Here is a 12,986-nt window from a genome sequence, read left to right on the forward strand (position 1 = left end):
GTGGCAATCATTATCTCTCATCTGACTGGCAGAGCCCTGGTCTGGGCCACTGCGCATTGGGAACGGAGGTTGAAGATTTACTAGAATTTGGAGGAATTAATGGCCGCTAAGAAGGTGTTTCATTACCCTGCTGGAGCCAGCCAAGCCTCGGACCATCTGATGAAGATTCAAAAGGGCAAACAGTCAGTGGACGACTACGCTTTCATGTTTTGGGCCTTGGCCCAAGGGAGAGGCTGGAAAAGGGAGACCTTGGCCAGTCTATACCACCACAGGCTCTGAAACGAACTGAACGATGTCCTCACCTTGGGAGAACCAGAAGAGGACTTAGAGGTTCTGATCGACCAATCCATTCATCTCGATAATCATCTGGCTGAGTGCAAGTAGACTACTTCAAGAGGTCAAAGAGGGCTAGCCTGAGTCCAGCCTCAATGCATCGTAGTTCCACTCCCTGATCTTGGACCACGACCAACCCGTCTCCTGCTCAGGGTCCAGTCGAACCCATGCAAATTGGCCACGTAAGAATCTCTGCCGATGAGAGGTTTCAGTGTCGGAGTCAAGGCTGCTGCTATTACTGCGGGGAAGCAGGTCACCTGCGGACCGAATGTCCAAAGATGGAGCCGTCGGCAGAACCGTTAAGACTATCCGGGGTCAGGAGGACCGTGATGGTAGCAGCCACTTCCCTCAACCTGAGGGCGGAATTCTCCCGGGGTATGAACCGATGAGAGGTGAATACGTTTATGGACTCTGGGGAGGGTGGAAATTACCTGGACTTGGGGAACACCCATCAGCTCAACACACCGCTGTGGGAGTTGAACCAGCGTATGCCGCAACTATCTTGGACGGTGGAGGACATTAGTTTCTATATCATTGAGTCTCCTTACATACCTCCGATCCTTGGGCACCCTTGACTGTCCCAGCATAACCCTTCCGTGAACTGGAAGGAAGGGAGGATCATTGCATGGTCCAGTCGCTGCAAGAAGGTATGTTTTCGGCTTGGTGTTCTGATTCTCATATTCTCCCGAGACCAATGGCTGACGAGGGGGCAGGCTTCTCTTCAGGGTAACTTGGAGCTTTCAGGAAACCCAGAACTGCCTTCAAGAGCAGAAGCTGGCTCCAGCCAACGTGCCCGTGTGAGTCCCAACCCTGTGCAGTCAGGAGTGCGCTGGAACTAGGTCTCCAGTTCAGGGGCAGGACAAATAGTTGCCAAGCAATCTGGAACTCTGGCAGCTAAACCAAAGGGCTCCATTTGCCAGGTCCCATTTAAGTGGAAGACTATAAAACTGAGCCCCTTGGAGCCTAGTCCCAGGAACACAAGAACAATTTGTTGCACCGCATTGCCAGTGTCTGAAGATAAAGACTCTTGGGAACCTATGGAGGAGAATCTGGGGTCTGCCAAATTATCCCTGCTTCCGAAAGGAGCTTCTGGAGTTGGCCTTGGAGAAAGGTTCAGGAATAATCCCTTCCACCTACAAGGATTTGGAAGAGGTCTTCAGCGAGGGAAAGACTTCAGTTCTTCCACTGCACCAACCCTACGACTGTGCAGTAGATCTACTGCTGGCACTTGTCCTTCACAGGGCTGATTATACACACTCTCAAGCATGGAGAGAAGCATGGAGAAAGGAGTATATAAAGGAGACTCTTGCCCTGGGATTCATTTGGCCCTCCACTTCTCTAGCCAGTTCTGGCTTCTTCTTCGTACAGAAGAAAGACAGGAGCTTGCATCCATGCATGATTATAGGGGGCTGAATTGCATAACGGTCAAGAATCTTGCACTCATGTACGCTGCCTTTGAGATCCTCCAAGGGACAAGAATATTCTCGAAACCAGACTTGGGGATTGTGTACAATCTGGTTCATATAAAGGAGGGTGACGAGTGGAAGACAGCATTCAGTACACTGACAGGACACTATGAGTAGCTGGTCATGCCCTTCAGCCTTGTGAATGTGCCAGCAGTTTTCCAAGCCTTTATAAACGATGTGCTCTAGGATGCTCTACATAAGTACGCCTTTGTCAACTTGGATGACATCCTAATTTTCTCGACGTCCATTGAGGGGCATGTTGCTCACATCAGAGATATTCTAAAGAGGCTTCTTGATCCATGGACTTTACGTTAAGCTGGAGAAGTTCGAATTTCATGTGACCACCATTTCATTTTTGGGTTTTATCATCTTTAAAGGCAATCTCAAGATGAACCCTACTAAGTAAGGCAGTAGGAGATTGGCCACAGCCATCCAGCATGAAACAAGTCCAACTTCAACTCAGTGGCAGCTCTGCTGACGGCACTAACCAAGAGATCCACGGGCCCTTTTGTTTGGACTACTGAAGCAGATGCTGCAAGCACAGAGCTCAAACAGCAGCTCATGACAGCTTCTATTTTGGTTGCACCTAACCTAGACCTTCCCATAGAGGTGGACGCCTCAGACGTCGGAGAGGGTGTAGAGCTGTCTCAATGTTCACCTTCGGACCATAAACTGCACCTGTGCGCAGTCTTTTCGAGGCGGCTATCCCCGGCAGATGTTAACATCATCGCAAATAGAGAGCTGCTCGCAGCCAAATAGGCTATGGAGGAATGGTGTCACTGGCTTGAGGGGGCCAAGAACCCTTTCATCATATGGACAGACCATAGGTAGCTGGCTTATATTCAAGAGGCCAAAAGACTGAACTCCAGTCAGGCCAAGTGGTCTCTTTTCTTTAACCACTTTAATTTTGTCCTGACCTTTCAACCGGGGTCAAAGGACCAGAAGTCAGGTGCCATTTGACGAACCCAAATGAGGGGAGCAGTCTACCATCATTTTGCACCAATCAAAGGTGATAGCGCCAGTTCATCAGGGAATCAACACAATTGTTCATAAGGCCCAGGCACAAGAGGAGATTCCTCAGAATGGTCCTCCGGGTCAGCTGATCATTCCTAATCCCTTCTGGTCTCAGGTTCTTCAATGGGGTCATGCATTGAGAATGACTGCTCACCCAGGGGTTGCCAGGACCCTTGAGTTCATCAAAAAAGATACTGGTGGCCCAGAATGGTTAGAGTGGTCTGTCAATACCTGTAGGCATGCAAGGTGTGCGCCCGGAACAAGGAGCCCCACACCCAACCTCAAGGGCTCCTTACCCTCATCCTGTTCTGAACAGACCATGGGCGCACATCTCCATGGACTTTGTCACAGGTCTTCCTCCTTCCAAGGGGAAGACCATTATCATGGTAATTGTAGGTCGCCTTTTGAAGGTCTGCAAGTTCATCACTTTGGACAGACTACCATCTGTGGCAGAGACGGCCGAAATCCTGCGCCAAGTCTTTAGGATCCACAGTTTTCCAGGGCACATTGTGTTGGATCGTAGTCTGCAATTCATGTCATGTTTTTGGAGGGCATTCTGTAAGCTGATTGGGGCAACAGTGAGTCTTTCCTCTGGGGTTCACCCTCAGCCCAATGGCCTTATGGAGCAGGAGAAGCAAGATTTGGAACTAATCCTTATATGCCTAGCCTCTGAAAGACCGGACAAGTGATGCGATCATTTGATGTGGATAGAGGTTGCTCACAACACTTTACGGCATTTGGCACATGGAATAACCCCTTCCAAATGCCAATTTGGGTATTTTTCACCACTCTTCCCTGAGCAGGAGGCTGACATTGGGTTCCTGTGGTTGAAGATCTACAAGGAGAAATGGACTAGAGCAAGAGAGATTTTATTAGCCTCTACCCAGAAGGCTGAAATGAAGGCAAACCATATGAGAAGACAGGGACCAGTTCTGCAGCCTGGGCAACTGGTCTGGTTGTTGACTCAATGTGGAGTTTTGAAAATTGGTGCCCAAGTTCATTGGATCCTTCAAGATTCTCAGGAAAGTAAACCGGGTAGCATACAACTTGCAGCTCCCCAAGACCCTCAAGATCAATCTCACTTCCTATATTTCCATATTAAAACCTGAGAACACTAGCCCTTTGGCCCCACCACCATCAGTCCTGCTGCCACCCAGGTTGGTCAATAGTGGACAGGTCTTCACGAACTCTTCAAGCTGTTCGGCAGTTCCTTGTGGACTGGGAAGGATTTGGACCCGAGGAACGGTGCTGGGTTCCTGAAAGGGACATTTTGGGTCCATCTTTCATCCATCACCACCATTATCATCTCTCCGAGCAGCCAGGAGTTGGCCATAAGGGATGGGGTCCTGTTATGACACATACCCAACCGCACCAGCTTCCGGGGTTTAGACGCTCTAACTCTCTGGAATATGGATGGGTGGCGCAACACCTTTAAAGATTCAGGAGCATCCCGCTAATTAGCAATCACGTTTTGGGTGCCAAGAATTGAGTATTTAGGGAGCGCCTGAACGGAGCCTCAGGCGTAAGTCTAGAGTTTGCTTTGTGCTCAGTTCTTGATCCAGTTTGATTCCGTGTCTCAATCCTTGCTTCAGATACTCCAGCATTTGGGTCCAAACCATCCTCGTATAGGACTCTCGTCACACCTGATCGATCAAGTCTAAGGCATTTTTGAGGTTAAAAACCGGCTATGATTATGTTGACGACGGTCCCTGTGAATAACCCGGAGCTGATGTGCAGAGAGATTTCGTTTTCACTGTACCTCAGGGTGGATGGAATACATGCTGTGATTTGGGCAGCCCCGATTCCATCGCTGGTAGAATATAGAAGAGTTTTTTTTGTAGCAGGGAGACCCATCATTTACGACATTTGCTCATTTTCTTGAATGTGGCTATTGCTAATAGTATTGAGCAAAGCTGCTTCGACAGTTTTCCCAAACTTTCGTGCGACAGTGCTGCATCTCACCTTCAGCAAGGTTCTCACTGCAGAACAGCTAATTTACAGGGCAAACAGGAAACTATTCAATCTATGTCATCTGCACTCCCAAATGAAGGTTATTCCAAGCTCAGCCTAGGTGCAGTACATAGATGACACTCGTGTACATGTACATACAGGAGCAAACATTATCAACTCATTCACAGAACTAAACCATTCTCCTACCTGCCTAGATCCTCTGCACATCATTGTCCTGCTCCACCATCTCCCCTTCCCATTGTCAATAAAGATGTACTTTAAGATCTGGAAACGGGGAACCACTCCACATACCATGCAAGTTACCTTTCAATGAAATCAAACAGTGATGATGAAAATCACCACCACCTATAGTCGATGATCTGCCTTTTGCTTCACAACTCCAAACTCTGTATAAACATCAATATCTACTGGGGTGCAGTGATCACCGCCTTCTTTTATGCTTCTGACAACAGATTAGCTACAATAATTATCTCAAAATGTTGGGGGAAAAAACCCAATATTTTCTCTGCAGAATCCACTGGTGAAATAAGCCCTTCACTGTTGGTGTGCTGGAGCAGGCCACTATTCTTTGTAACAAGACCCAGCTCCATCCCTTCCCCTCCTCCTGTCTCCTCCTATCATTTTGGATCTCCCCCCTCCCCCTCCCACTTGCAAATCTCTTACTATCTCTTCTTTCAGTTAGTCCTGACAAAGGGTCTCAGCCCAAAACGTCGACTGTACTTCTTCCTATAGATGCTGCCTGGCCTGCTGCGTTCACCAGCAATTTTTATGTGTGTTGTCCAAAATATATTCAATTGGCTTCAAAGGTTGCATACCTCACACTAAACTCCTGAGTTCTGTCATAACAGGGGATTACTAGAACTAAGGAAATAAGTTCACCTTCATTCAGGGGCACACACAGTCCTTCCAGGTAAGGCAACACTTCACCAGCAAATTTTCTGGGGTCATCTATTGTGTCCAGTGTTCTTGATGCGGCCTCCTCTACATTGTTGAGATCCGTTGTAAATTGCGGTCCGCTTCACCAAGCACTTCTGCTGCATCTGCCAAAAGCAGAACTTCCCAGAGGCCAAACGTTTTAAATCCCATTCCCTTTCCCATTCCGACGTGTCAGTCCATGGCCTCCCCTTGTACCAAAATGAGGCCACTCTCAGGTTGGAGGAGCAACACGTTATATTTCGTCTGGGTAGCCTGCAAACTGATGGTATGAATATCGATTTCCCCTTCAGTTTAAAAAAAATGCTTCGCTCCCCCTCCCCTCTTCTTCTATTGCCCACTCTGACCTTTTACCTCTTCTCACCAGCTCATCACCTTCCCTTGGGTCCTCTCTCCTTCCTTTTCTCCCATGGTCCACTCTCCTCTCCTATCAGATTCCTTCTTCTCCACCCACCTGGCTTCACTTGTCACCTTCCAGCTAGCCCCCTTCCCCTCCCCACACCCTTTTATTCCTGCATCTTTCCCCTTCCTTTTCAGTCTTAATCCAAGATGTCGACTGTTTATTCATCTCCACAGATGCTGCCCGATCTGCTGAGTTCCTCCAGCATTTTGTGTGGGCCGCTAAGGATATTCTTATAGCTTAAAAGTGCATCCTTCGCATTGACTGATGACTATTCAAAATGGAAACGATGGAATGGTGTGGTGTTAAGAACCTAGAGTCCATTCAGTGGAAAACCAGTCTAAATGTATGGAGGAACCCACCACCCCACAATCCACCCACCTGCCCACATCCTGTGGCAGAGGCTACAGGTCTCATCTTGGCTGTATGAGTATCTTAGAAAGAACTGAAGTGGAAGGATATCATCTTCCTGAAGAACTGCCTAATAGTGACAGAAGTATGCAAAGACCTTTGGTATGAACTGATGGCATTGAAGTGCTAAATAAATGGAGATGCTTTCATAAGGAGCCTCCAGGTTATAAATGAGTCCTTTGGTGTTCATACATTGAAGTCCATAGATTCTTACAACCTGCGTATTAGGTTTCATTTCTCCTTGTTGAACCAGTGAATGGTTTGGACTTTTGAGCCTCTGCTTATTGCCGGTGATTTGAAATGAGATTTAGTCACCCTTTACAATGAGTGCAGTGTACGGGCCATCAGAGGAAAGATCATTCCAAAATGAAGACTTTGTGGCTTTGAGACTGTGCTCTGCAATTGTATTCCACATTGGTGCAAAAACGGAGATGGAAATGATCCAGCAGTAAAAAGACAATAAATCGGCAGGAAATTCGTGCCCCATTGTGCATGCTGAATGCGTGTCAATACATGATGAATCCACCACTGAAATCCAGTTGTGTGAAAAGTAAAAGGTGTGCATGATCTGTGTGCAATAGTCGTGGAAATCAGTGTGTTATAATCTGTTACTTTGTCTCCTGATTACTTGGCAAGATTGTGGAAATTTTACCTTCCTTGGTCTTGTCATTCCAACTGCAGTTTGGGTTTCACATCCTATTCACTTGAGAAGAAAGTGTTTGTCTGTCTGACTATCTCTTAGAAACTCCAAAGATTTGAGGTCAAAGAGCCAGTGATCACAATTCTACCGACAAAACATTTGAAAAGGTGGAAAATCTTCTCAATATTTGTTATTTATTTGTGCTTTTTTTTCCTGTATTGATTCTATATTGTGCTTCTTTGTGTTTTCTGCAAATGCCCACAAGAAAATGAATCTAAAGGTGATATATGGTGTGCTTTGATTAAAAAAAACTTACTTTGAACTTTGAACCTTCATGCATTTGTCCTGTTTTGTAATGTTGCACTGATGCATTCGAATTTCTGAAGGTTTGGTGTCATTTGATACAACTGGTCTTTCCTCCTCAGAGATACTTCAATTTGCACAAGCACTTCACTTTGTGCAAATCCGGAGGCTGTGTGTGGTTTAGTTAATCTTCCTCCTTTTCTGCCATTAGCTTAATATAATTAAAATATTTTTTCTCTCTCCCATCTTCTCTTTACATCTTTGACAAATCTGTGAGCAAGATATTAAACTTTTGGCTTATTTACTACCCCTGCTGTTCTGCGACCAGCCATCTGTCAATGTCTCCATTTTCCAGACTTCTCTTTTGGAGAATAGTTAGGGCCAATTATATATTCCAAGGCAGTACTGAGATGTATAGCTCACTGGAGTGACAGCAGTGACTTATTAAGGCCTGTTTAATGAGCAGAAAGAGTCTCCAACCTACCATTAGTTTAATATCTTTGTGCCACACTCTCTCCTGATTTCATGGGCTTTCAAAAGCAAAGGGTATTGTTTATTTAGTGATCATTCACTATTTCAAATGCTTTATTTGACTGCTCTGTTTAACCTTTTCCCATTAATGACAGGTGCGCTTCCTTATTCTAATAAAAAAAATCTTTATTTTCAAGAGGATTTGCTGCTCATTCAGTGCCTCCAATTCCTCTAATGGATGATGCAGAAAATGGATGTTTTAATGGACACACACAATTGTTCAACTTGCGCACTGCTACTGCTCCAGTGCCAACTACTCATTTTCTACGTAGCAAAAACTCCAAATGTCCTTCACAGGAGATGGTCATCTGTGACCTGAAATACTGCAGTCATTATCATATCTCACCACATTTGAGAACAATTCACTTGCCAATCGATTACACTTAAGTTCTTCAGCAATGAAAGAAAAGCATTTACCTGAAATCCCACAACACTGATCTTAACCGTGTCACCGACCTGGACCCGCTTTGGACTCACATCAATCCGTGGACCCCGGGGAGCAGCTGTGTGAACAATGACCAGTACAACCATTAGTTTCCAAATCTTTGTTGTTTCATCTTAACATACTGGTGGAAAGGCAGGGCCATAACTGCGTCAAGGTCAAGAGCATTGCAAGTCCTGTCTTGATTACCTTGTGAAAGTCACCCACTCAAGCAAATTGCACACAGTTAACCCAGACTTTGCAGAAGTCAGACATCTGGCATGTTGGCCCACATGTTCCACTTGGCGTACACATTTATTTATTCTCATTTTGCCCCCAGTACAATTGTAAGTGGGAAATGATAGTGATCGAGGTGGAGAATAGGAATCTGACCCTTGGTAAAGAAAAGGGCATATAATGATTTTCCTTCACTGTTGACATTAGGACATTAAATAGAGGAATAATTACGAAGAAACATAAATTAGAGTCACAACAAACAGAGCAAAATGAAAGGGGGAAAGAAAAGTAAAAGAAAGGAGAAAAAAGGAAAAGTAAGTTCAAACTTCTGAACTTAAAATTAGACTTTTTGAGAAAATCGATAAAATAATTAATAACCTCAAGGAATGCAAACCTCACATTTCTGCTTCAGATTGTTTGGTATTCATTTACAATTACCACATTATAAAATAGCTAAGCTATTATTTGTCGTAAGTACTTGTATTTATCTATCATCTTCACCGCAGTAAGATACTGTATGTCAATGAGATTTACAGCAGTGATATCCAACAATAGATAACATTTCTGGGGAAATTTAATGGACAATTAACATACATATGTAACAATGTCTGAAATCCACAGAGGAGGTTAAAATGGCTTATTTTTCCCAAGAAATTAATGACCCAGATTATCGAGCAAGCCCAGCATTCCACAATTCACGACAAGTCCCTCCTCACATGTTGCTGGCCAATTTGCACATTGGTTATGGTGTGCATTGTTAGACAGTGTTATTGAGACAGAATTGAAAGGCTTATTTGTACTTAAAAAAATGAAGATGCTGGCACATAGAAGGAATGAGTGGCTTTATAATTACTGTCAATCCTACTTTATGGAGTATCTATGTTCAAACACATCAGGCTACATAGAACCCTGAACAAATCTAGTTCATCAGAAAAGCTCCATCATACCAATACCAATCTCAAGTCCGGCCTGTGACCTTGCTGGCGAACTGATATTTAATTCCTGCTCTTTTTGTAATTAGTAGACAACTCTATCCATTGATTATCCATCAGTTCTTGCAGACTGCGTTGACCCAGAAGGTAACAATTTAATAAGTATATATACACAGAATGCATTAGGACCAGTGAAAAATAATACCATCCAATTAAGAAGTCTCAGCTTATTGCTGAAGAACTGAGTGAATGCAGTCGTCACAAGGAAATGCTTCTGAAAGAGAGAGCTAGAAATTCAGTCTTCATAGATCCTCATTTATATCTTAATTTTCTACCTTGCCCATATTCCATACAGCACAAAAGACCACTTTTTTCCCTAGTTTATGCAGGCTCTCACATGCATCCCATCAATCCCATTTCCTGACTTTGACATGCCACAGGCTCTCTCTTTCTCTCATGAATAAGGGAGAGAGTGGTATCGCTGCAGAAGGAGTGATACCTCTCTCTCCCTCCTTACTGAGAGAGAGAGAGAGAGCCTGTGGCATGTTGAAGTACTGGGTTATAGACAGTAGTTTTTGGTGGACTACAGATCATGGTCTTTGGGGGCTTGCTATTGCTTGGTAGGTGGTGGTGGGGGGGGGGGAAGGCTGATGCTTCCTGCTGGAGCAAGTGGGGGGAGGGGAGGGGAGGGGGAGGGTTGATGCTTTACTGCTACTTGTGTGTGGGAGGGGAGAGGGGCTTTGGGGTTCTAATGTGATTCCATCTTTGGAGTTTTCTTCTGTTTCACGGACATCTGTGAAGAGTAAGAATTTCAGGTTGTCTATTGTATACATTCTCTGATATTAAATGGAACAATTGAACCATTTTCCTGTAACCTGCTACATTTCACCTGCCCATGAACTGCTACCACCCCGCCCCGCATTTTTGTCCTATACCATCCATTTGCGGTAGAGATGATTTAGCACAGCCAGTTGACTCCTAACCATCAAGGTGTTGGCACGTGGAAGGAAACTCGAGCATCCATGAAAAATCCATGTGGTCACAAGGAAAATGTGCAGACTCCACACAGATGCCACTATAAGTCAGGATGAAGCCCAGGTCGCTGGAGCAGTGAGGCAGTTGTCACCTTTCAACATCTCCCCATCTTTCCCTGACCTGCCTTTCTTGAAGACACATCACTTGAGATGCTGATTATCATTTTGTGTTGAATAAGGGAAAGAAGTGGCTTTCTAATTTTAAAGGGACTCCAGGCCACCTTGGTCTGTAGTTCTCCATAATGTCAACAAGGGGTAGTACGGTAGCACAACACTTTACAGTACAGGCGATCTGGGTTCAATTCCCACCACTGCCTGTAAGGAGTTTGTACGTTCTCACCATGACCATGTGGGGTTTCCTCTTGGTGCTGTGGTTTCCTCCCTCAGTCCAAAGACGTACTGATTGGTAGGTTAATTGGTCATTCTAAATTGTCCTGTGATTAGTCTAGAATTAAATCAGGGGATTGCTGGCAGTGTGGCTCGAAGTATTTCCATGCTTTATCTAAATAAATAAACTTATGGAGAATACATCATAAAGCTACAAAAAAATGGGTTTCCAGCTCTCCATCAGAACTGAATGGAAAGTTATTATTATGTAAATACAAGGAGCCCTTTGTACAAAATTTAAGTCAAGTGAGCTGTTTGGAGACCAGTTCTATTAGTCTTAAGTTCTGACAAATGTACAATACACTTCTGAATTTGATAGAGTAAATATAAAACTGCTGGGGGAAAAAATTTGTTTTATCCACAACTCTGCAGTTTCTTGCAGTCACATGCAAAGCAGTTGCCGCACCGACTTGAAGCTGGAGTAGTCTATGCAAACAGAAACCATGTATGGCATTAGACTGAAAATCAAATATTTTACTCCAATTAGTGCAGTGAAAATAATGGACACCCATGAGGAGAACTTTTTGGAGGCCAACGGTTGTGGGAATAAACAGTTTGTTGTGGAGCTAATTGTGATCCAGCTGAGATTTTGTTTCTACACCAGAACACTTGGGAGAATGGACGCCTCAATAATGTTGGATGTCACACGGACTGGTCTACTCCACTGTCAGAAGGTGATCCTTTTGCAGGTGATTTGCAAATTTCCCCATGGCAAGATACCATTTTAAAGCCATCTAGTAGGAACTCTGCTGGGCATCCATGTTGGAAGCCCTGGCCAGGATCATAATTTCATGCAGATTTTTACACTTTGCAGGAAGTGTTGCCAAGACATTAAAATAGCCTGAGCCAAGCAGAGACTGTTCAAGCCCCTCAGCCAAATTAAGGGGTTTGAGCAGCCTGTGCTTGGCACAGGTTAATTCTACAAGGACCTGTGAGCTCACTATCACTCAAATTATTTGCCAACATTAAAAAAAATCAGAATCAGAATCAGACATGATTACTGATATATGTCATGAAATTTGAAATTTGTACCGCCATAGGTAAAGCACTGTATATTGTAAATTGCAACAAGAAATATACATAAAATATTAAATAAGTAGTGCAAAAATATGGGTGTGTGCGTGCACACAAAACGAGAGTGAAAATAGTGAGGTCGTACGTTCACGGACCGTTCAGGAATCTGAACGCGGAGCGGAAGAAGCTGTTCCAAAAAGATTGAGTGTGTTTCTTCAGACCCCTCTACTTTCCCCCTAATGGTGGCAATGAGAGGAGTGCACATCCTGGGTAGTGGGGCTAAGTATAAAAATAGAGAATTTGCACAGAGTTATAAGGATGTAAATAATTCCATTGTGGTTCTCTGCTTTTTTTTTGTTGGTCAGGATATCTTTACTTACTGTATTCGCTGCTCAGTCCTCAGAACCAAACATGCGAATTAGGATTATAAAACAAACATCAAGCCTGCTCCATCATTTCGTAAGCCCATAACTAACCTGGTTGTAGCCTCAATCTGCTGCTCTGTCTACCCATATAACCTTTCACCACGCCATTCATCAAGAATCTATCTACCTTTACCTTAAAAATATTAGGAGACTCTGGTTCCACCACCTTTTCAGAGAGGCTTAAAAGTCTCAAGACCCTTTAAGAAAAAGAATTTTCATTTCCTCTCACTCTTAAACAGCCAAACTATTATTTTAAACAACAGTCCAGTCCTAGATCTTTTAGAGTCATAGGGAAGTACAGACACTGTACATTTGGCTTATCTAGTCTGTGTCAAACCATTTAAGCTGTCTTTTCATAACAGATAACTTCTTCTTCACATCCTCAATGCCAACACCCCTCAGGATCCCATATGTTTCAGTCAAATTGCTTCTCCCTCCTCTGGATCTGATCAGATGTAATCTCAGCATGGTTTATTCTCCTTCATAACATAACCTACTCATTATGAGCATTTCTCTAATGAAACCTTCTAGGAA

The 12,986-nt window shown here is 44.1% G+C and overlaps 1 protein-coding gene across 2 annotated transcripts in view; it reads right to left on the reverse strand.

Moving 5' to 3' along the window:
• Positions 1 to 12,986, reverse strand: part of igsf21a (immunoglobin superfamily, member 21a) — a 433,141-nt gene that overhangs the window by 23,535 nt on the left and 396,620 nt on the right. For both annotated transcript variants that reach the window (XM_063032904.1, XM_063032905.1), the window contains one exon: positions 8,420 to 8,505. In XM_063032904.1, the coding sequence (XP_062888974.1) occupies positions 8,420 to 8,505 (86 nt within the window). The remainder of the gene's footprint in view (positions 1 to 8,419; positions 8,506 to 12,986) is intronic.

This window comes from Mobula hypostoma, chromosome 25 (genome assembly GCF_963921235.1).
Source record: "Mobula hypostoma chromosome 25, sMobHyp1.1, whole genome shotgun sequence".
In the NCBI taxonomy this organism is placed as follows: Eukaryota; Metazoa; Chordata; class Chondrichthyes; order Myliobatiformes; family Myliobatidae; genus Mobula; species Mobula hypostoma.